The sequence below is a fragment of the Prorops nasuta genome, unplaced genomic scaffold (assembly GCF_024137725.1).
Source record: "Prorops nasuta isolate Cenicafe-Biocafe unplaced genomic scaffold, Cenicafe_Pnas_1.2 PNAS00003, whole genome shotgun sequence".
NCBI lineage: Eukaryota > Metazoa > Arthropoda > Insecta > Hymenoptera > Bethylidae > Prorops > Prorops nasuta.
This window is the reverse complement of record NW_027116800.1, coordinates 4,125,706-4,150,613: the sequence shown is the minus strand read 5'-3', so window position 1 is coordinate 4,150,613 and position 24,908 is coordinate 4,125,706. Positions and strand designations below refer to the sequence as shown.

Here is a 24,908-nt window from a genome sequence, read left to right as displayed (position 1 = left end):
ACGTTCGGTTGTGAGATGAATTTCGGTATGAGTGCGAAATTAACTGAAGCTGCGACTACTGTCTTACCAACAAGACGTGTTTTTAAGTGTCTCTAAATCCGTGCGAACCGAGAATATTGTTCTAAGAGCGTCCTTTGAGTTATTATTCCGTTCCGAGTAGCTCCTAGTTATTAAACATTGTCAGATCTTGTTTCTAAAATTGTATTATTTATTGCGAAAGGTTTACGTAATACGTAACTCTATATATAATACGAACACATATGCTAAGAGAACATCAATTACTTAACACATAGTTTGTAATCGAGTCAAACTTCGTTTATTCGTGTATTAAAAATCGAAAGGTATGATGAATACTAGCGAGAGATATCAGATAACATTAAATACAATTTAGCCACCTATAGTGATAGAGTAATGAACCTATAAATAAAGCATGATACACCGATTGCGTTGTACAAGAAAATTTACTGTGACTATATACAAACGAAAAATTCTTCCAATAAGCAGTAAATATGACATGCATCTTTTTTTTAATACTATTTATTAGTATTTTTCTATGTAATTCCACAAAAATTGAAGTGTGAAAAGTATTATTCATTTCTTACCTAGCAAAAAGAAGCTTTTTGGAGTATCATTTTGTGAGATAAAAAATCAGTTGTTTGTGAATTCTTATGATATCGAAAAATGTCTTTAGAATTCCTAAAGAGTTAAATAAAAATTGAATATTTTTTTAAAGAAACTACATTATTAATTGCTGTATGAAATTTTAGATGCTACTGAATTTAACGTACTTTTCCTTCGAATGTAAAAATATCAAGAGACACGGTAGTGTCTCGACGGCAAGTACATATAAAAGTAGAAAATGACATGTCTATACCGCCGAGCACTACCGTGTACTTATACAGCAAGTTTTGCCGTCCCAATTTTCAAACCGATTTATTTCTATGAATGATCAATTGTCATGATATAAGTAAAGCTTTACTCAAAATGGTTTGGAAAAACCTTTCATTTGAGCCTATAAACATTAAAATCGGTTCACGTAATCCAGAGATCTCATACTCTGTTAGCTATATATATGCCGAAGTTGAAATTCTTCTCCCTTCTTTCTTCTCGAGTGAATGTCCCAGGCTGATTCTGTATGTCTCGGGCTGAAGTTGGCCGCTAAGGAAAGTGACGTCATTTTCACATTGCTTCCAACAAACGTTGTGAACTTGCAAATAAATCGATGTAATCGATATAACTAATCCGGCGACTTGTTGACTGTCAATAGTAATGTAAGGTTATGTATATTTAATGCAGTGAGAATGTTCATTATTATGTTAGTGAATGAGTTTAATTTTTAAAATGACAAATATATTCGAATAATAATGACATAAGGAGTTGACAATTATTAGTTAACTATAACATTAAATTTTATAATACAGGATGTTAGTATACTTTGTGGTACTTTGTGAAATTTCTTTTTCAGATAAATAATGATAGAATATTTCTATTTGAATTGTTGAGGATAGAGCTGACTGGATGAAGTAAAATTAATAGTTACATATTTTCAACACTGTGCCAAGGAGAAATATATACTTTCAACATTTATGTGCATCAGTGATTATCAGGAGCATATTAATTGCAAGAAATTGTTAAGGTATTTAAAAATCATATGCTAAACTTCCAGGTGTTGAAATCATTAACAAAATGCATGTTTAACTGTTTTTTCTTTAAACTGATGTGGAATTTAACTGTCGGATAAGTTATATCATATATACAAACAATTATCCAGGAGACAATAAAACTTTCTTAGTACTACGATTAAAGAAAAGTAGATGAATATTTGCTAATCGTTATTTAATATTCAATTATAATAGAAAAAAGTATTAAAACCAAATATTTATCTACGCTTCCCTAATCAGAGTAGAAAGAAATTATTATTATCTGGAAAAAAATTATTTAATCTCTCATAAGTATAACATTGAGTTTTATAATATAATATTTAATATATTTTTTGGAACTTAGTGAGATTTTATTTCAGATTGAATTATAATAACGTGTTTATTGTGTCATTGTGCAGGCTTGAGCCGTAATATTAAATATAAGAAATCAGAAATGATATCAGTTTGCCATAGTAAGAGCCATAATGCAAAGTTAATAGTGAGAGTTAAATCTAAGAAAAAGGTGGAGAAATTAACAAAATTGGAGGTCAATTCTTGATAATGAAAGGCTTGCAGGTGATTTTGGGCATAAACTTTTTGAAATATATAAGTCAATTAAATAATAAGTATAATGAAAACATCATCTAGAAGGGAAACAATGAAACGAAGTCATCATTTTAATATTTTCCATGCGATACATAATACAGTGTATAAATTTGGGAAAATGAAAGCAGTATATCTAAAATAGAGGCTTCCATTGCATTAATTTGTGTATTTTCTAGTTTATATTGGTGAAAAGAAAATACAAATGGCACTAGTTTGCTTGAAAAAGAGCCCTGATTCATAGTTGATATTGGGAGTAACAGTTAAGAAAAAGGGATGAATTTCCAAGCAAATCCTTAAAAATGAAGGGCTTGTAGATGATTTTGGGTATACAATTTTGGAATTAAAAATCACATAGTTGATGAAAATTATAACAAAATCATGTGGATCTGTAAATATGAAAAGAACTCATGATTGCAATATTTTACATGTAATAGAGCATACAGTGTGTAACTTCAGGAAACTGAAAGCAGTACACTTAAAAAACATAGGCTTCCATTGTATTAACTGGTATATATTTTACAGTTTATATTAATCAAAAGAATAAATAAATGGCACTAGTTTACCAGAGAAAGAGCCAAAATGAAAGTTGATAGTGAGAGTAACACCTAAGAAAAAGGTGGATTTAGAAGTAAATTTAGAAGCATACTCTTGAAAGCGAAAGGCTTTAAGGTGATTTTGCGTATAAAATATTGGAAATATAATTCAAACAGTTATTGTGAATACTATGGTAAAAGCCTTTAAAAGTGTAACTATGATAAGAATTCATCATTGTAATATTTTGTATTTTATTTAATAGAATAATAAATTAATATTTTGAATTGAAACTTTATATTATGGAACGATGAAAATATTGGAAAATGTTTTGTTAGATTGAATTAGTTAAAATAATTGATTAGTATGAACTCCTATGTTCTTACGAAACGTTATAAGATCCCACACAAGCTTCGCTTGTAAAGAAAGAACGGCAAGTACATAAGTCGTATCTAGCATAATTAATATAGTAATATAAAATATTTTAATTAAAAAAAATAGTGAAATCCAAATGCTAGGCAAGTATAAATTTTTGTTACCATGATGAAAATTAAAATTTTGAAAAAGGAAAATAGTAACACAAAAATTATACTTGCCGGGCCCGTAATATTCATGTGTAAGTCGCTATCTTGCAATTTAAGCGTTGCTTCTCAAAAGTTAAAAATGTGGCTATTTAATACGATTGCATACAACGGGCCACCGGCAAGTATAATTTTTGTGTTACTATTTTCCTTTTTTCAAATTTTAATTTTCATCATGGTAACAAAAATTTATACTTGCCTAGCATTTGGATTTCATTATTTTTTTTAATTAAAATATTTTATATTACTATATTAATTATGCTAGATACGACTTATGTACTTGCCGTTCATTCTTTACAAGCGAAGCTTGTTTTTTGTGGGATGATACTACACTATTTGCCAGACATATACACACACACAGAGTAAATATTAGTTTTACAATATTTTCTCTTTGCACGCACTAAACGTCGAGAATAAAATTATAAAGAAACAATATTAACAATATACATTGTTCAAATTAGAAGAATACTAGATCAAAATAATTGGAATTTACTTACAAAATTGTCAATAAAACGAAGTTATATAAATATTTTAGGCGGTCAATTGCAGAATTGTATTTACACACGCTATCAAAATATTTAAATAAAAAAGCTAAATAGCACGCGTATCACGCATTATTTTGATTTAATAAAACTTATACTGAAAGTGCAAATGCTATATTATAGCGTTCTTATTTACCGTCCAGATTTAAAAGTTCTGTCTAATATAACTAAAACGAAAATATATTTTTGACAGGTTATCTAAAGGCAATTTTCTGGATGTAATAAGTTTTGTAAATAGATGTCTCATTTGAACATTGGATTTGGGTGCATGAAATTTATTTCTTTTGCAAGAATTTTGGTGTCTCGAAAATGAGACAGGTAAGAAGTGAAAAATGAAAGTTAAGTTTAAAGGGCTAACCTTTATTCCAAGGGTTGGAGTCAGCATCCCGTAATCATGAAGTGGTTGTAGCATAACAGGAGGTAGGTTTGCCATCATCATTCTGTCCAGTTTCTTAACACTGTTCTCCGAAAAATTTACTGAACACAAATCGAGTATACTGCGTTATTGACCTACCTGAAAAACACAAGGAAGATAAAGGACATTAGTTAATCATCATGGTTACACAGGTATGTAATTATTCTAGGTGCATTAAATATTTGCAATGCATAATAGCACAACCACCAGTGCCTCGACAGTATTTGGCAGTAATATGCAGTCTTAATTTCGTTATATGCGCTCGGGTCTTAGTTCCCTTCCATTATATGCAATAGCCAATTAAGAAATTAATTCATTAAGAGATTCATGTGAGAAATACATGTCGGTAAATCAGAATTAAAGCAGACTCCAAGCTGGTTCTGATATTCGTTTGACGCAGAGACTCCGACATTGAGTCAATATTATATCAGTTACAGTAATGACATTACACTAACGAGAATCTCTATCGCTGTGTATAATATTTGGCTAAAATCGTCGTTCCAAATATATAGTGCTCTTACCCCCTCCCATCTCAACAGTATTTTAAAAACTCCGACTCTTTACAAAATAGTTAATTAAATAGTACGTTCTCTCGAAATGGTATCTCGTTGGTAGAAAATAACACTCGTCGTAGTAAAATTACAGGATAACTGGACAAACGTCATCATTTTCACATCGTTGTACGCGTAAAACGTAAACGATATTGTAAACCAATCTGGCCACTTTGAAATTGATAAACGATAAATCATGAATGTTCGGTAGACCAAAATGGAAGCTTTTGATGTATCCTAGTGGTAGTTCAATCACAAGTGAATATGATTAACCTCATTATTATTTTCATGCCCTCTCCCCCAAATTTCTCATCAATTTACCAATTAATTTCTACTAGTTCGATCAAGATTATTCTTTCTTTCGTTATTCGTCAGTTGTTCGCCCATTCAGGTTCGGTAGAGAGAGAGAGAGAGAGAGAGAGAGAGAGAGAGAGAGAGAGAGAGAGAGAGAGAGAGAGAGAGAGAGAGAGAGAGAGAGAGAGAGAGGGAGTTTAGAATTATTATAAAAGAAAATATTTTCGTCTAGCTTAAACATAAGCTAGACTAGCAAAAGAGAGACGTTGTTGGATACATTATATATAGGTAACGAAGAAGACGTTGAGCAAAGAGAGACGTATAATTTTCTCATTTTAATTAATCGATAGTATCCGTGTGGTAAGGAAGGAATCGGTGGTTAGGGGGGATAGGTACTCTTCAATTACGGAACGGCTGAGGCAATTATGCGCTTAATCCGTTAAGATTTACATGGGAGTCATGTCGAGCGAGCTTTGTGTGGATTGTAGCAGCCGCGGAAACACCATGGAAACACGCGTCCGCGGAAATAGAGGTTTCGCGGCGAGTCTTACGTCGGATTTACCGTTTAAGCCGACCTGGATCGTGCTGTTACAACCTTTCCTTCACTTCTTTGGCCCTGTAAGCTCGCTCCACCCTTAAATCGGCGCTCACGTGACACCAATCTAAGTTTCGAATATCCCTAACCCCCCCCCCCCCCCCCTCTCTCTACTCCCTCACCATTATGGTTGCTCTCCCTCTCTCTCTCTCTCTCTCACTCGTACTCCTCAAAATATCAAGCTGTAACTAAAATCTACGAAGCTTAATCCACCGTGACACGATAATCGCGCGAAAAGCTCGCGACGCCCCCTCCCTCCCACGCCTCGCTCCCTCTCGCTGCGAAACCCTCTATTAACACATACAAACCCACCCTCCCTCGCTCCTCGGTGTTTCTTACCCAACAACCCGTTTACCCGTTCGCTTACGTCGAACGTACGCGATTGGTACCAACTAATAAAACACCCTATGTTACAAAAACAAAAAAAAATAAAAATAAAATCGATAGAAATGGCGAAATAAATGGAAGCGTATATGGAGGGTAGAAATAACGAATAGAACGTTTGCTATGAAAATCCACACGGATGGTCGAGAATATTACTGACCGAATGAGGAAGTGGGATATAGAATAAAGCAGCGAACGGTGAAAGTTGGATGAAAGTGAAGCGGAGACGGGATGGGCTTGGTAGACAGATAAATCGGTTTAATGGACGAAGGAGGATATGAGGAGAGGCTCTAAATGTACTGGCTTCGACGTGAAAACGTATTATCTATTGTATGCCGAACGGAAACGGAAATCGAAATGCGTCTGCTAGCCATTTCTCGACTCGCCGTTATCGGAGCAGCACCTAATCCCTTCTTCTTTTTTCTCTCTCCCCTCCCCGCCCGTACCACACACTATACCATAGCCCCTGCCTTGCCTCTATACCTTTCCACGTCCTTTTTTAACACCGAGATATTTTATTCAACTGCACTCTCCTTGCCCAGCTCTCGCGAGGTTTGATATTGCATTCTCATTGCATAAAAGTCGAAGCTTGCATAAAACACGGGGCCCTCTTTTGCAAAGGCTATATATATATATATATATATATACATATGCCACCGGCAGCGGCGGTAAAGCCGAAGGCGCCAGTATGGAACTTACCAAAGAGTCTGCTTCTATTCCGCGAGAACGACGAAGGCATTGAATTACCTTATTTAAAAATCACCACCACTGCACAATTGTCTCGATAAACCAAACATTCTTTCCACCACGCGTTATCCAATGTGAAGCAGGAATATTACAATTATTTCCAACCATAATATCGACGACCTTCGATCGCGCGACCGATGGGACCAGTTTTATCGGTGGAAATCCGTAGATTTACGGGAACACCAGCTGACAGAGATACGACGGAGAGAAACGCATTAGGCGGAAATCCAGTATCGGAAGGGATCATGCTAGTAAATCGTAATATGTAGCTCCAAGCAAGCCGAACAGCCTATCCCTTTTGATGAGGATCAAACGATGACTTTCTAATTAGCCGTGGCCGGCCATTTCACTCGTGTCACGAGGCTGCGCAAATACACAGCTGTGGGACATCTTGATACATATCCGAATATCCCAGCTGCAGCTGCTCTCCCATCGGCTATGTAACTGGCGCACGCACGCGTGCAACTTATTGGACACCAACCACCACGCGAGGACCTCGGGCCGATAATTGCTCGCGTTATTCCACGCTAATACCTTCACACCCTCCTTCGAATAGACAACACGCCTGCTAATAATTCTGACGCGATGCTTCGCGTCATAGTTACTTCCGATTTATTCCTCTTCTATGCTCCATTCAATTAATTACATATCCGTTGTTACAATTATCAGCAGAAGCATGACACGCGCGATGTTGGATCAATTTTGTATATCTACATACATGTATTTCGTGATGGTTCGGTAAAAGATCAACAATAATGTTTCTACCGATGCCCTGATCAGTCGGGTCAAAGGAACGGATAAAAGGGACTATGTGTAAAAAGCATCGGGAAACGTGCCAAGTGCTCTAGTGACGCGTAAATGAAAATTTCAGACGTGACAAGTAAGTCAGCTTTGACCGATGCCTCTCCGGAGAAGAAACATCGAGTGCACATGCACTCATTGAATGTGGACATTGCATTGGTGACACGTGAACGAGCTTAAAAGTGCTGTCAAGCGTACGTTTCACGAACAATTTCCCGAAGCAACCTCCGAATTGAGAAACGCAGCTCCGGTCGACCCTTGAATAGTAGATTTTAACATTCTCTTTGCCATGCTCTTGCTTTCATTAATTACACGGTGAATCTGAAATTCTGTAAGGCACCTGTTCGCTTAAAGCGTGAAAACTCTTATTCTCAAGGCGGCTGCAGCAAAAGGCGTTATGCAGAGGGATCAACCTGTTTTAAATTAATTTACCAGCATTCCTTTGCTACCGATATATAACGCAGTCATCTTAGAGAATTAAACTCGCGCTACTTTTATGTCTACTCGGATTATTTCCTCTATGATCGTTAAATCCCTGCTTCGCTTTAAGATCGATCGATCTCCTCGCTCCAAGTACGAAGCTTTAATCGAGTTTAATCAACGAATGGAGATTAGTAGGAATGTTTCGTTGACGGAAAACTATATATGAATCGAAAGAGAAAAGGTTACGAGTGTGAGGCTGGTAAAAAGGGAATCAATAGAAGGGGGGGGGGGGGATCATAAGTGAAAGATGAAAAGTTTTGTAGGAAGATTCAGAAGGTTGATCAATAACGAGGTGGGGGGTCTGGATGGACTGATAGGTATCCTGAAAGTTAGGATGGGCGACGGTGGTCGGAGATGCGTGTTTTCAATTACTTCACGCTCGTTGGGCAGGTCGCGCTTTGCCGGATGAATAAGCGAGAAAACGCGCACAGTGTTGGGCCAATCTACATTTTTAGCCAGTATTCGGCCCTGCCAATATCGATCTGCCGGCCTGTTCGAGCGTGACGTCAGTGCAACACACACCGATTTCACGTCATTCACCACAACCAACACGACCGACCGTGGCAAAGCACAAACATCTAAAGGTATTTGGTATACCTGTTGCTCTACTGTACCGATCTCGTCAGAACCTGCAACTCTCCAAACTCAACGATCAACCGGATGGTGTCCTTCGTGTTACTCGAGGAAGCGCTAATAATCAGCAGGCTATGGAAGATTATTCGACTCGAAGAAGCAAAGTGTGAATTATGTCAAGATGAAGGATAACTTTGCAGAGCGAGCTTGCACCTGGTTGGTTGGTACGGAGCGCGGGTAAGGTAAGACTTGGTTGAGCAGTGCGAGCGAGCGAGGTAGAACGAAGAGGTACGAGTGGAAGTTGGTTAATGCGGAAGAAGGTTCGTTTGAAATTAGGAAGAAAGGCTTGGATAGAGAGAGAGAGAGAGGAGAGTCGAGGGAGAATCACACGTGCAAGGTCCATAAATACGTTGGTGTAACTCGGTGAGCGGTTTTAGGAGCGTATAGGCAACCTGGTGGCAGAATAAGGAGCGGATACGTGCCCTTGGGAGCCAAAGGGAATCTCTCGACGTGCTTATTTCTCCCCCTGCACCGACCATCCTCTTTCCTTACATCTCCTTCGGGAAGAGACCGGCGAAACTGAGGTTAGCTACGGATCGTTAAATCCATTATAAATGTGCCTTGCGTCGACGTAGCCAGAAATCGCTCAAATTTACATCCTCGCGAGGAATCCTGCAAACTTGCATTATTCTCGTAGACTATTCCAAGGGAATCTATATATATATATATATACAAGGTGTCCCGCGAACGATAGCCATGGCAATACCATCGGATAGGGGACAAAAATCTAAGTAAAAAAGTTGTAAAACCTTTTTTCCTAGCACCCTTCGTTAAAAAGTTATTTGCAATTAAAGATTATCGATTACAGCAGGTCTTCTTTAAGAGGAAGATTGTTTTGGTCGCATTATAAGGATGCTAAGATTCTGTGAATTGGAATACTAAGAAAAACACAAAGCCAAACATCCACTTGAGACTATTGTAGTGGTTCAAGGCCGATCGGCAGTGCGAGTGTGCCATAAAAATAATCAAAACATAAACACACCACAGGCTCAAGTGGATGTTTGGCTTTGTGCTTTTCTTAGTATTCTAATTCACAGAATTTTAGCATTTTTGGCCTTATAATGCGACCAAAACAATCTACCTCTTTAAGAAAAGCTACTGTATAATCGGGAATCTTCAATTGCAAATAACTTTTTAACCAAAAGTGCTAACAAAAAAGTTTTTAAAACTTTTTTACTTAGATTTTTGTCCCTTATCCGATGGTATTGGCATGGCCATCGTTCGTGGGACACCCTGTACATACGAGAAAGAATATCGATGATTACAGGCGTGCAGAAAATTGATTATTTTCCTCTCCTAATTCGTAGACATAGTTCCAGATAGACGCGATTCGACTATTATAGGGTATATAACTGTTGGGAGAAAGCGTTGCAAAGCCGAACATTTCAGGAGAAGATCCTGACTCTATATAACGCGGCTAATATCATCGTGCCAAGGCGAAACGAGATTAGTTGGTTGCAAGATTATCTTGAAAGCCCTGGCAATTCTAGGATCGAGGCAACAGGTCCTGCGGCAGCCGATGAGCCGGCGCCGCCAGTTCGAATCGAATCCTGCCAGATTGTAAATGCGATTGCACTCGGTGCACGTACACCGTTACGATATTAGCTCGACTTGGAAACTACCAACGATGGCTATGGCTTTTGCGGCAGACCGGCCAAAATTGTTTGCTCGACCCATGAAAGCCCCCCCCCCTTCCCTCCCGTACTCATCCGCAAACCACAATATCCAAACTTCTTCAACCAGCTATACCCTGACCACCTATGTATACATATACATACGATCCTACTCCCTTCTCTTAATATTTACACACACAACGAAAGCGACAGTATTCCTCGCGCACCTTCGTGTCAATTATATCCTGCAATGCGAAACCACGACGAGCATCGTTTGTAGCTTCAGGAATCACGCTGCAGAAATCAAAGAAAGAAAATTGGATAATTTAGATAAGAATCGTGCGAGAAATGGAATGAGCGAAAAAGTCCATCAGGACCGTCGAGTGATCAGTTGGAACCACTTTAGTCCAACACTCTGCAAGTTCTTTAAATTCCACGGTTAGCAAGAAAATACAAGTTGGTCGAGATTGGGGAGCATCGAATCGCTCCGCCAAAGTGGGGATGGTGGAGGATAAGATAGGAAAAATATCCAGATGAGGGAGGAGTGTTGGGGGGGGGGGGATTGTCTGTGTGTGTGTGTGTGTGAGAGAGGGAGAGAGAGAGAGAGAGGGTTTCTAACGTAATAAATTGAGGTTCGTTAAACAGTTAATGGAGCTCGCAGAGGGAGGTTGGTTACTTCAGGTATAGCGTCGGTGCCGATGGAATTACGAAACACCGCCGCTAACACTATCGAGACGGTTCCTTTCTTCGTTTCCAGGACGTCTATACGCCACCACCTTGTGCAACCATTTATTATCGACACAAATCTCCTCCCCCCTTTCGAAATCTAAACATCTACATTGATAATGTTTCAAGGTATACACGCACCGTTTGAACGACGTTTGCCTAGAAATTGAAAAAATTTCCCTAGATACAACTTGATTCGTTGGATCAATACCACTGATGGAGGTTGGATAATATAATTTTTCGAACAGCACCGGATTCTCATAAAGTTTAACGACGTAAGATTTTTTAATAGAATGTACATCGAAGGTCGTTGAAAATACTAGATTCGCGTGTCAATAAAATGAGTAAATTATCCAAGGATAAGGTACGTATATATATATATATATATATATATATATATATAGTATTGAAAGAGTCACTGACCCAATTAAACTTAGGAGAAGAGAAAAGAGGGTGGTGGACTGATGGTTGGGACGAAGGAAAACTGATATCTCAATGACCGAAGGGACAAAGGTCGGAAGAAAGTTTTTGGCCAGTAGAAAAGGGCGCGAGGAAAGTGAGGAGTGGCTGGTAAAGAGAGTGGTAGTGGAAGAAGGAAGGGTGAGTAGAGCAGGTGAAATTTAATAACGGCGCGGAGGACAACGTCGTTGAAGCATCTTTATGAGGCGCGAGCTTAATTGGCTTCGCCATGTCGAGCTTGGCTCCTTGGTGAAGCAGCTGAAGCGGCTCTCGGTACACTCGGTGGTTCTTGGGCACTCGCTAGCTCGCTTCCTCGAAAAGAGCGAGGTACATAAAGCACACCGACTGCTAGGCCGTGCGCAGAAATCCGCTATCTCCTCGTAGCAGCGGAGCTTTCGCAGATACCACCCCCTAAACCACCCCCTCCCCCTCTTCCTCGCAGAGCCCCATCACCATCTCAGCGATCCTTGGTGCCAACCCTCTCCCCCCTCTTCCCTTCGCCAACTCCTTTTTGCACCGTTACAGCCTCAAAACATAATTAAAATTTTCTAATTAAGAATTTCGATAAGGGAGCGAGCTCTCTGCACACGCCCCAACCCCTTAATCCTGCTGCTAGGAGGAGGCGTAGCTGTTGCTCGTAGCGGAGACTCCATCGTATTCCATTCTTGTTCTCCATCCTCCATCATCCTATCAGTGGCATCTCTCCCTCGACCCTGCCTGCCTCGTCGTCTCGTCCCGTGTAATACAGCCGCCCTTTGCCGATGTAGCCCTACACCATCGCCGACTTCTGTTTACCAAATTAACGAATCCGTGCCTGCCTCGGCCCGCCTACGATTCCCATAAAAAGCTTCGCCGAGCAAGCTGTTTCTTCCTTATCTCTGTTTCGCCTCGTTTTTTCCACCCTTCTCGCCTGTCTCGCCCCCCCCCCCCCCCGCCACACTTTTCTCTTCCCCCACACTTACATACGTGCCAAAGTACACCAAATTAACTCCACGAAATATTCTGATTCGACCAGGGATATTCGTGCAACTAAACAGATTCTGATGGAACGCACCTATAGCTATAAGTTTCTATAATTTTATGGATAACGTACGAATTATTGTTGTTTCGGGCTTTAAAGGTTTAGTTGCCGCCCCCCCCCCCCCCATTCCACTTTCGAAATCCTTCTTTAGCATTATCCGAAAGCTTTTATAATAATAATAAATGTTATGCCTGTATATATTTATAGATCGTTCGTGATAGGCGCCCGTGATTCAGCTTTTCCGGAACTCGAAAGGTTAATCGAGTCTGGAAGGTAAGAGAAACGTGGAAATCAAATAAGGAGCGGAGGTTGGGATCGTTTGAAATAGCAGGATTTTTGAGCGGACGATGGAAATGCGAAAGTTTTGAAAAGGGAGAAATGACATTTAACGGAAAAGCAGATAGAGCGCGAATTGAACGAAGACTTAATCGGAATAAGCGGGATTCCGAGAGCTTGGCTGTTCAGCACCCAATTCTGGGTTAACCCCGTTCGTTCAGTAACCAAGTGGTGCAATCTTGTCGCGTATTCCCGTTTCGGGACTTAATCGGCTGGACGAGTAATGGTTGCTTGGCGCATTTGCAATCGATCGATCGAAAATCAGCCCCCCCCCCCCCCTCTGCCCCTTTAACCACGAGCCTTTTCAACGACCTTTCAACCCACCATTCCAAAATCATCCGCACGTGGATAGATTTTTACGGGTCAAGAGTATATATACACTAAAAATACTGATCCTTTTTTGTCCTTTCGCTAGAATTGTAAAATACTTTTTTCCTTTCTTTTTCTGCCGAATATGTTTTATCCAAAGCCTGTTTTAGTTCGACTCGAATGGAAATCGATATTGTAGAACAGGTATTCGCTCATTTCGCGCCAATTATCCTTTTATTGTACCCGAAATCCATCAAATCTCGCTGCTATTATTGTCCTTTTTGCACGAGTTAGTCTCTTTGTTTAATTGAATAATTTTTAATGTATATTCGTGTGCACCATAAGGTGATTGCTATACTTGGATTGAATTTGTATGGCACATAAGCGCATACAAGGAAATGCTCTTGGCTTTTGCACGGAAGCGAATCTTTGATATCCGATAAATAGAGGAAAATATGAAGAACGTATAATCCGAGTGAAACAAAGACAACTCGCTGATAGGAAATACAGGGAGAATCGATATTCCTTTGTCTGGCGTGACAACGTCAGAAACTGGTGGTTTTAAACAAATTTTCTCTTTACTCGAAGATAAATTTACTACCGCTGACTTTGCCGGTAGACGTATCTCGTTTACTGCTTCCATTCGAGAGAGCGGAACGTGTACAAGTGCAGCAGTAAGATGTTTCAAACGCGTTGCTGCCTTGCGCTATAATCAAAAGTAAGAAGAAAAGAAAATTCAATCAACCTCGGAGTAAACTCTGCGATTTTCACCACTCTCGAGCCCACGTATTATTTTATCCTTGCAATAATATATAACGACTCTGCAGAATGGAAATTTTGAAGAGACAACTCGTGCTAAATCAGAAGGAAGAGCTGGTCATGGCTTACGACATTCTACGTGATATCGACTTCTTTCTATTATATTTTTCTGCCTCGTGGTGTCCACCCTGTCAAATCTTCTTGGACCAACTGAAACGTGCTTACGAGTTGGGCAAGGCACAAAAACAAAGCTTCGAAATCTTTTTCGTAACTTCCGATCAAGACAACAAAGCACTGACTCGGGTCTTCATGGAGAAACATGGTCCCTGGTAAGTTTTAACATTCGCATACTTATAATTGCACGGCTCGTACATGTTTAAAACTAAAAATTCATTCACTTGGTATAGGTACGCTCTGTCAAATGGCCCAGCAGCGAAAGAACTGCGACGCACCTTCAATGTATACGCCATTCCGAAAGTTGTGGTTTTAACGAGCGACGACGGATTGATTAGCACTCGTGGTAGAGAAGACATAGAAGACAACCCGGACCCATTCGCCGTTTGGTTTCCAAAAGACACAATTAGCGCCACTGTTCAGGATGAAATTGTCAAAGAGGAGAGCGATGACGAAACACCCCAGGGAAAGGAGATTCAGAGAAGATGTTTCATGGCCTCTTCCTTGGATTCGTTATTATCGTGATAAAACATATATATATATATATATATAATGATCCATTGTCAAAGCAAAGAGACGAATAAAATTTTGCGGATAAAACCACGGTGCAGTTTAATTGGCTCCTATAAGACGATATGTTTTTATAATATTTCTGTAATAATATCGGCGCAATAAGTAGGAGCGTTAATGTCAGGCCAAATATATAGGCTGTCCGGTAAAAACACTCGTTATCCGAAAGTCTGATAAAAGGATATCCAATTAAGACACGATCAATGGTGAAACCGCAAGTTTGCTATCTGATAAAATATGCAGGTCTCTCGATCGTTTCTAAGCGAGCGAGAGACACTTTAAACGGCATCCTGAACTGATCGCTCTCGTAAAAGCCAGTCACCCCCCTAATCCGAACGATCGAACGAATCGCTTCTACGAAAATCTAACGCGCTCGATATTTCAATGGCGTAACGATCAGCGGCGAAAAAGCGTGAAATATTTGGTCAACTGCAGCAACGTTGCTTGATTGACCTCGTTAAATTCCATTTCTGCAGAAACATGTATACACATATATCATAAATAATGAAAAGGGCAACGTGAAATAAAATGCGAGCACATCCCGCGTGCCGCAGTAATTACACGAAAGCAAACGAACAATCGCAATATCTGCCTTAATTGCGATTCCAATTACTGTTTTATAACTCGTTATAGCGTATGATAATTCATGGAAAATAAATTCTATCCACGAGAGTTGGCACGCATACAAATATGCGCACGGATTCGGTTACCACTCTTTTCGGTCTTTCCAAGGATCAATGAGGAGGAGTGGGAGGAAAAGAGGGGGGAGGGGTGGGGGTATAAAAGGAGGGAATTTCTGAAACTTGGACTGTCAGATCCAAGCGTCCCCATCGACCGGGTCTCCGAATTTGTGGGATTGCCAATTAAGAATAACGATCGGATCCCATTACTCAGAGGCTATGGAGGAGGATGTACGAGTATAGGTGTGTGTGTGTGTGTTTAAAAGAGAGAGGTAGGTATGTAAGTAGGGATAGGGGAGGGTGGTTGGTTGCAAGACGTATTTTAACGGGAGCAGAGGGGTGGTGGGGTGTGATTTCTGGCGTAAAGGTAAGGTTACGCTAGGTAAGGAAGGTAGGGTAAGGTAAGGCAAGCTAAGCAAGGTAGACGCCAATAGTGGTGGTGGTGGTAGTAGTAGCAACAGCAGGCGGTGATACAGCTGCGCTAGTGAGCCTGGGCAAAGTTTAGGCTCTCCCCTTAAACGCAAGGTGGGCCGCCTCTCGGTGGCTAATTAGTTATTACTAATTGCCTCGAGTAGTTTCGTAGTTTCGATTTGGGTCGCGTGAACGCCCGCGCGACCGTTGCAGAGCATCGAGTGTGAGCCCGGCCGCTGGCAAGTAAACTCGTGCTGCTTGTACGACGCAATCCGAGAATCGCAAGCTCTGGTCCAGATTGCCGGTGTGGCCGGGAGGCTTTTCTCTCTCTCTCTCTCTCTCTCTCCTATATACGAATATACCAAATTTACTCAGGGACTTACCTGGCCTATGTACCGCAGCACATCGCATGCGAGTCCAACTTGTCTCGCTCAAGGAAATCGTACTCTGCGAGACTCTGCAGAAGCAAACATATCGATGCCATGCAAATTTACCCCAATCAAATCACCGAAATTTCTCGCTTTCCGAAATTGCTTTGACATTATGCCCACAGATCGAATTCTACCGCGCGCCGACTATTATTATACCAGCCAACGCACCATCGTTATGCTTATTTTCCAGGATCGTTGCTGTGCTGCAGCTTGCTTATCCAATCATTTGCGCCGCTGTATTCAAATTGCTTCATTTCGCCTCATCCGTTTATCGTGATAGTGAAAAAATGCCTGCCAGCTCTATTACGGTATCAATCCATTATGCGCTATATCCCGTGGAAGAATCCCAAAGAATGCTGCATCTTTTTCCGTTGAAACTTGCGGAATGGGCTAATGAGCGCTTACGTCAAACTCCGACAAAAGCCACGCTTGTGAATTATTTTATTTCTAGAAATGCTAATGGCGATGGGAACAATAAACACCGACGAAAAACGAAAAAACTTCCTCTCGCTTCTTCGTCTCTCCTTTCTCCACTCCCCCCCCCCCCCCCCCACCTCTACCCTCTTCATCAGCTATTACCACCCCTCTGCTCAACAACGCTTTACAATCAAATACATGTATATACAGAAACAAGTGTGTCTCTTTCATTCCTTCACTCTTCCTTCTCTTTTACAATTCATATTTTGTGATCATCACTTTTTTTCTCTCCCTCAAAAGCGGTTTATGTTCTCCGTTGCTTCTCAATTATTCATTGGAATCGCGAAATATTCCATTAAAACGAGACCGAAATATTCTGACAATATATTTAATATTACGATTTGCGTTTAATAATCTAAATTCCATTAATACTTGGTGGATTTGCAGCTGGCCCATTTTAGTTAATTTTTAAACGCTGACGTACTCTACCGACACGACTGCATGAAAAAAAAAAAATAATGGGGAATTCTTATGGAAAATTCACGAACCTAATGTGAATTATTGAGACGAGACTAAAATTTGCGCTTTACGCTAGTTTTACTCATAAACGAAAATTTAGCAATGAACGAACATGGTGAAAAGAGGAGAAAATCGCGTTGACTGAAATTCATCAATGTTGCATAAAAAATAAATCGTTGCTTGAGAGGGTACATTAAGAGGAGAGGGTTGGTGGAGGGAGGGGAGGGGGGGGGGGGGAACCCCACTGCTTCGACGGCGTAAAACTATAATTAATGATCCTCGTCGCGCGGAGGAGAAAAGGGCAAAGTTTCGACGATATTAAAAGATACATGAAAAATCGCTCACGTTTTTACGTCAAGTTTTCGCTTATTCGTCGAACCTAATTATTTAATATATTCGGAAACATCTGGGAGTCACGGAATTATTCTCAACGTGCGACGAAAAATCGAAGAAACTTTTCCAAAGAAAAGCCATAAGTTTGTTTTCGGAGCTGCGAGTTTTTGGTAAATAGTAAAGCTCGGCTTACCTGTGGAATTATTCTTTTCTTCGGCGTTGATACGTTTTCTTTCTCTCAAAGTCTCATCTCGAAACGCTCGATAAGGATTAACCTGAATAATAATCGAGCGGTATAATATAACGTTGGCATAAAGGAATTATAATGACGATAAGGGGGAGAAGGAGGGGGGGGGTTCAAATTTCAGTTGGATCAATCGATCGGGAATGATGAGAGAGAGAGAGAGAGAGAGAGAGAGAGAGAGAGAGAGAGAGAGAGAGAGAGAATCGAGCGCAGTTGGTTGCAGAGGATAGGAAGTAACAGCAGCGGTACCGGTCGATGCAATTGTGTTAAGACCTTTGGCTGCTTTTCTCAAGGCTTGCGATGTGCTTGTACAATGCTTCCTCCTCCTCCGAGCGCGCAGTCCCGAGAGAACGCCCCGTCAGAGCCTTCCGAAGCTGCTGCTTCTGCTGCTACTACTACGTTTCTCAAATAATTATCGACGCTCTTAATCGGATAATTAGCAATCACGTCGAACGCGCTCCACCACGCGAACGCTCGACTATCAGCAACAATTTCTCGCATAAGCTTTATACGTATAGCTTATCCAGTTAACATTACGAGCATCGTCAACTGTACCCCCCCCCCCCCTCCCTTCAATAACTTCTGCATTATATGCATGCATATAACCATACCGAAAATACCATTTGCAACACCGATGAAATCAATTACGAGTCTAAATAATTAAAACGTGCTCCCTGAGTGGTTTGAAAAATGATAGTAAATAATAATAATAATGCATAATTTATATATATATATAGTCTACATAGGATTCGAGTTAGTAAGCCAATCAGTTATAATCGACAAATTCGAAGGTAAGACGCGATGGTGAATGATTAAGCGAAAATGTGAGATGGTAAGCAAGTTGGCGGAAGGTAGCGGAAACCCTGAGGGTTTCAGGCAAGTTGAAAGGGGGTTGAAAAGGGGTTAGGGTGAGATGCACCGCGAAACGCAGGAAGCATTGGCGTTGTCGGGGCTCAGGATTGTCTCTGTGCTCAATATTTAATTAATTCCAGTGCTGCTAAGGGGTTTACTCCGGAGGCTTCCTCAGGTTAGGTTTGGTTAAGCGAGTATGACGGGGCGCTAACTGGGACCGCGCGCGCAACGCAGGACGTCAAACTGCTTCGAGCCGTGCTTCTGTTGCTGCGTAAACCTAGCTCCACTGTCCTCGCTGAGTCGACATTTTCGATCGACTTGTCCGATCGACGCTTCAGACACATTCCTCGCTCGTTTAAAATGTTGCTGAACACTATGTTCATGCACAATACCAACTCAACGAGGTCATGCTTGAAAATCTCGTATTGTTGCAATCTTTTGATCGTCGATTGGATATGTTTACTAAAAACGGACAAGGAAAGAAAAATGTGTATATATTGTGAGGGATTGCCTAGGCCAGACAGATCTCACCACTCGTGATAAGTTTCCGTTTCGGAACAAGAATGAAAGAGAAATACGAGATCGTTCCTCGATTGTAGACAGCTTCACTTTATTGACACACGAGTACTTACATTGTTAGGGACGCGACTCGGCAACGACTGCCTAAGCGACCCATTCTCTCGCAGCAATTTGTTATATTTTCCAATTTTTGCAAGTTTCCCTTTGTCTTCACCTAGTTAGCAACCAAGAATGTTACACGTGGCCTTATTAGATGGGTGAGACTTTTATTATTTATCTATATATATTTTTACATAGCAAAGTTTATTTACTAATTTCTTACAATATATATGTAGACTTTTTAAATAAGGTTTATTTAGGAAGAATGCAAGCTCTACCTATACGAGTTCTTTAATGTACAGGGTTTTCAACTTAATTTAGACCAGAGCATAGTGGTTAAAATTCATTCATCTTCGTGACTATAAAACATCAATTTTTGCACAATACCTTTTTAGAAAAATGAATAAAAAGTAGTCTCTTTTTCTAGAAAAAGAGGGACCATTATATTCAAGTAATAATATTTCTTATATTTATGGAAATAAATGAATTGTTACGTCCACGCACTATATTTAGGTAAATTGAAAAGAAGAAACGTCCTTTACATTTACATCTCAGCATTTCTTCTTATACAAAATTAGGAGGAATGGACAGAGGGAGGCAGGCCACTCCCTACATTTTCGTCCAGTACTACTATTTTCTTCTCGTCCATTTTTTTCATCCTACATAAATGTCACCACCTGTGTATTCTATAACGTGTTTAGTATTTAAAATTATTACCCAAATTTCTATATTATCGACTTCCATAAACCGAAACTCCCATCTATAGCTGATGAAAATTTCAGGATCAACGATGGAATTCCAAAAGTATGAGGGAATTGTTTATTAAAGTTTCTCGTGCATTTTAAAGCTCAGCCACGGGCTTTGCGCAGCTGTGCTCGGTTATTGGTGGTAGCTTGCCACGAAAAGGTCGATAATACCATGTGAGTTTAATTAGCGGACGGCTTGCCTCTACCATCGGGGAGCATTACTCGAATTACATCTCATGTATTCTTTATCGACCGATATCTCTGACCTCTCCGCTCCATTGGCTTTCCTCGACCAATGTGTGGTCAGTCGTATGATTGATTTCCCAGCTATCGTCTAACCTTTCAACGCGCCGCTCGCTTATGATGATAGCGATACTCCCTAATTGAACGCGCGCGCGTGGATCATATGAAGAGAAAAACCAACAGAAAAAACCATGCATTCGTGCATCTTTCTTCCTCCAAAATATACATCGTCGCACAACTTAGACTTTTTAACGAGAAACCGAATTATATACCCAAATTGTTCAACGTTCAACACTTGCAAATCAATCTAAATTACCACTGAGAAAAATTCTTCATGGATTTCTCGACCCCGTTAACAATTATTCGTGATGTTAATAAACTTAATTTATTCATAATATTAATAAAATTAGTTCATTGACATCACAAACTGTTAGAGAGGAATCAAAATCCAAGAACAGTTCTTCTGGATGTACTATGAGGCACACCGATAGAGGATTTTTTGCAAACTATTTCTATTTTTACTTATATAGAACTGATGAATGTGCTCTGTTTATTGACCAATGTCACGACTTAACACCTGTCATTGGACTCTTTGCAAACCTTTCCTGTATATACGTCTTATCGCGCAACGTGACACACGCACACACATATAGACGAGAGAGTTGGGGAAGGCGTTAAACAACGCACAAAGACTTTAACGACGTCGCGGAACAAGTTAAATTTACGAGGCTCTCTCGGACTAACCTTCGGATGTTGCAGAGCTGCATGACAGGTATATACTTTGGAAGACGCGCGCAACGTGTGTGCGAATCGTCTCTCCTCCACCAACCCCCCCCCCCCTCCCCTTCCCTTGATCTACGCGCGTACCGACATTTGTTTGCTTCGCAACGAGTTTCGAGAAATCCGAGAGGCATTCCATCGAGAAACTAATAACTCCTGACCTCGCTGAAAAAACATGTTCACTTGGCAGTAATGATTCATTATTCGCTAAACATTTGACAGAAATTTGCGAATCGACGGTAAATCTTGCTTCAGCTGCATACGTGTGTGTGTATGAAATTGCGAGGAACGAGTCTAATCGTATTACGGGTGTGTGTATGCGTGCGTGCGTGTATTTCGCTGTTAGAAGAGAGGAAAATACAGTATCCTCATCTTGGTCGATATTGCAGTAATAAGTTGGTATCAAGAGAGAAATCCTGGACGGTAAAACACGCTATAATGGAAAAAGTAGCCGAAGCCTTCAATGACTCAAGAGAGACGCGAACGTGAGCGCGCGCGCGCGAGTGCGGGACGACGAGTCGACGAACGAAACGTCCTTGGAGAATTAAATACAGTCTTCCCCTAAGCTTTTATACGGTACGTCTCCGGGGAGTGCCGTAACAACGAAACATCTACTGGAAAGCAGCCTTGGTCCTTCGAGAAAAGCAATTCGACTGCCAGCCTGCTCTTGCCCCTGCCCCTCCTCTGCTCCTTCCATCTTAATCCTTATCTCTAGCATTTAGACTTTCAGCCATTATTCCACCATGGATCCTTGCTACTAGAATCCAGATCAAATTAGAGCGTGCTCGTCTCTTATCATAAGAATTCTCTTCAGACCTTTCCATGCGCTAAACTTGCATATTTAATTGGCATGGAATTTTTTTAGTAGATACGAGCAGAAGGTGGAAGAAAGATTCGCTGAACCTCGGAGAAGAAATTTCGTTTGACAGAGGCTAGTTTAAAAGGGCATTTGCCAATGGAAATGAAAAATAGAAAAGAAAGAAAAAGAAGAAGAAAAAAAAAAAAGAATCTGTAGCCTGTAGGCATCCCAACGCGAGATGTTCTGTACATTAGCGACGGAAGAAGTTGGACAGATCGTAAGGAGTATGAAGAGGGATGGTCGTATGCGCCGGAACAAGTTGTTTCCTGCAGACGGTGCCCATCGGAAAAGCAATCAGTGAGCAATAAAGATTCCAGCGGGTTACTATTTTGCAAACCGGACGCACATAGTTCTCGTCTTACGCAAATTTTCGATCGAACAACGAAGCGAATAATAGAAACTCTCTCTGGCGGATCATTTCTTCAATTTATCAATCGTTTATTAAAAAAAATGTGTCAAGAGAGACGTCAGCAGGTTTTTCAAGAATTTCCCGAAGAGCAGCGTATGTAAACCTTTGGCAATCCATCAAAATCTTTGGGGAAATATAGCTTTTAAAGAGGTTTCCTGTGTGGGGCGGAGGAACATGAAGAGAACGCAAAGACGTGGGAATGTTTTTTAAGTGGAAAAATGAAAAATGGTATAAAGAAGCAAAGTAATAATATGAGGGGAGAGGGAGGGATGGAGGGAGAAAGCGGGCCAAGAGTCGATGGGCGCGCGTGCGAAACAGACTTTAGCGACTCGAGCAAAACGCATTGCGAGCTTAACGACTCGTGAAAAATCGTTTGGTTCCTGGAAAACGTCGACTGACTAAATTCGCCTCGAAACTTTTGCCAACTTTCAACATCCGCGACGTAATAGCACTGATATGCTTACCGAAGGCGTGACCCGTTATACCTGCGCAAACTTTCAACCCGCGATTTTCGAGACATTGAAGATTTACACCATCACCCTCTCCTCCCAATTTTCTCCCTCTGTTTACACAAATATTATCATGCAGTTTATCAAACCGGAAAAATTAACGACCAATTTTCCGCTATTCACCATCTCCATGAAAGAGACAAGCAAATGAAGCTTTAATCACTTGGAACGTGCCGTATAGAGAAATCCAAATTGTAAAGCTTCGTTTACATCAAAGCCACAACGTTTGAGATAGTTTGCTCTTACTCGTTGTTCGCATTTTCTGTCTCGTGAGCGAAACGCGCAAGAGAAACACACAAAAGTGCTTCTCCACGTTGCTTTGATTGGTAAAGGCGAAGAAGAAGAGGAACGGACGATGACGATTAAGTGGACCAAAGAACAGGGAGAGGTAATTTCAGTGCACGGAATGGAAAATCCTGCTCTTGTATGCTGCGATTGCCAAATAATGGCTAACGTGCCAGTTGATTCCCAGACCAAAAAGCCCCCGGTAATTCGTACGTTAAATTTAAGCGGGTGAAATCTCGAGAAATTAACGAAGCATATGCAATTAATGAAACTGCCATCGAAACTCGAGTGCAAAACTATCAACATCATTATTGCAAATTAATTTTCTCACACTTATATACATCGATTCAGTTTAATTGTCATATATTCATTGCAAAAACTATAACAATATATTCTATAAAGAAAATAGTAGATTTAAAAGAGGTAAGATAGCTTATAAAACAGTCACCGCGGTAAGCGTAAAATAAACAATAAATCGTTCTGCGTTACAGTTCATTTTCTAAAACTATAGGTGATTCAATTGCATTTTATAGGCAATCCAGTGGCAGGAGAATGTAAAGAAAATTCAATTCGCATTAACCGACTTGCTTGCTGCTGCAAGGGGTTACCCGAGAGATTGAAAATTTACGAAAACTATGAAGACGAGGATGAAAGAAGCTACGATCTACGAATATATTCTCCAATCATTCGATCAGCAACTGCCTTTAAAAAATACAGTAGCGAGTAACGGGTATGCTTCGCTTTTCCTGCTTCAAGTTTTGTCAACGCCAGGCAAAAGTTACGAAGCTGAAGCTAGAGGCCGATGCGAGCATTATTGTCGTAACTGTACACGTACCATGTTATGCGCCGCGTAAGTAGAAAACGTATATTCTCGCTATAGCGCGCCGTATGTAGTCAGACACACTCTACGTGTCCCAGCACGGTGCGAGCAACTAAATAAAACTCTATACCATCTAAACCAAACACTTGATAAACATAAAAAAATATGCTTCTTCTTCGTTACTTCATAACGATATTAAAAAGTGGAACCGCCCAAGGAACTTGTCGAAAAAAATTATTAAAGCTTACAATGCGCGTCGTTTTTACAGAAATTCCGCGTTTTGGCTAAGTTTTAATTCACTGCTACCCACAGGAAATCCGCTGTTAATATGAAAGTATGTGGATCTCTTCCTTATGAAATGAGGAAGAAGATGCATATACTTTCATATTAGCAGCGGATTTCCTGTGGGTAGCAGTGAATTAAAACTTAGCCAAAACGCGGAATTTCTGTAAATACGACGCGCATTGTAAGTTTTAATAATTTTTTTCGACAAGTTCCTTGGGCGGTTCCACTTTTTAATATATATGTATCTCTTCGTTATGAAGTAACGAAGAAGATGCATAAGTTTTAAACTGGGTGAGGAATTTCCTGTGGCTAGCAGCGGAGTAAAACTGGGCCAAAACGTAGAGAAATCTGCAAAAATGACGCGTAGTGTAAAATTCTATAATTTTTTCCAGCTGATTCCCCAAACGGTTCCACTTTTTAACCTATATGGATCTCTTCGGTATGAAGAAGTAACGAAGAAGAAGCATATTTTTTTATGTTTATCAAGTGTTTGGTTTAGATGGTATAGAGTTTTATTTTGTTGCTCGCACCGTGCTGGGACACGTAGAGTGGGTCTGACTACATACGGCGCGCTAGCGAGAATATACGTTTTCTACTTACGCGGCGCATAACATGGTACGTGTACAGTTACGACAATAATGCTCGCATCGGCGGCTAGCTTCATCTTCGTGCAAAAGTTTATCTCCTTATAACGAAT

At 40.4% G+C, this 24,908-nt stretch overlaps 2 protein-coding genes across 14 annotated transcripts in view; one reads left to right on the top strand and one right to left on the bottom strand.

Moving 5' to 3' along the window:
* heph (polypyrimidine tract-binding protein 1 heph) overlaps window positions 1-24,908 on the bottom strand; it is a 364,217-nt gene that overhangs the window by 221,827 nt on the left and 117,482 nt on the right. For 10 of the 13 annotated variants that reach the window (XR_010824767.1, XM_066747743.1, XM_066747750.1 and 7 more), the window contains one exon: window positions 4,259-4,414. The exons of 1 other annotated variant lie outside the window; for it this stretch is intronic. Coding sequence is in view for 11 of the 12 variants with exons in the window: in XM_066747743.1 (XP_066603840.1) it covers window positions 4,259-4,339 (81 nt within the window). In the remaining variant the exon portion in view is untranslated. Of the gene's footprint in view, window positions 1-4,258; window positions 4,415-17,754; window positions 17,837-24,908 lie in introns of all 13 variants that reach the window. 2 more of the 13 variants (XM_066747745.1, XM_066747748.1) reach the window with 2 other exon arrangements.
* On the top strand, window positions 14,096-14,725 carry LOC136786149 (tryparedoxin-like). The gene is made up of 2 exons (XM_066747682.1): window positions 14,096-14,355; window positions 14,434-14,725. The coding sequence occupies exons 1-2, from the start codon at window positions 14,096-14,098 to the stop codon at window positions 14,723-14,725; spliced, it is 552 nt and encodes a 183-aa protein (XP_066603779.1).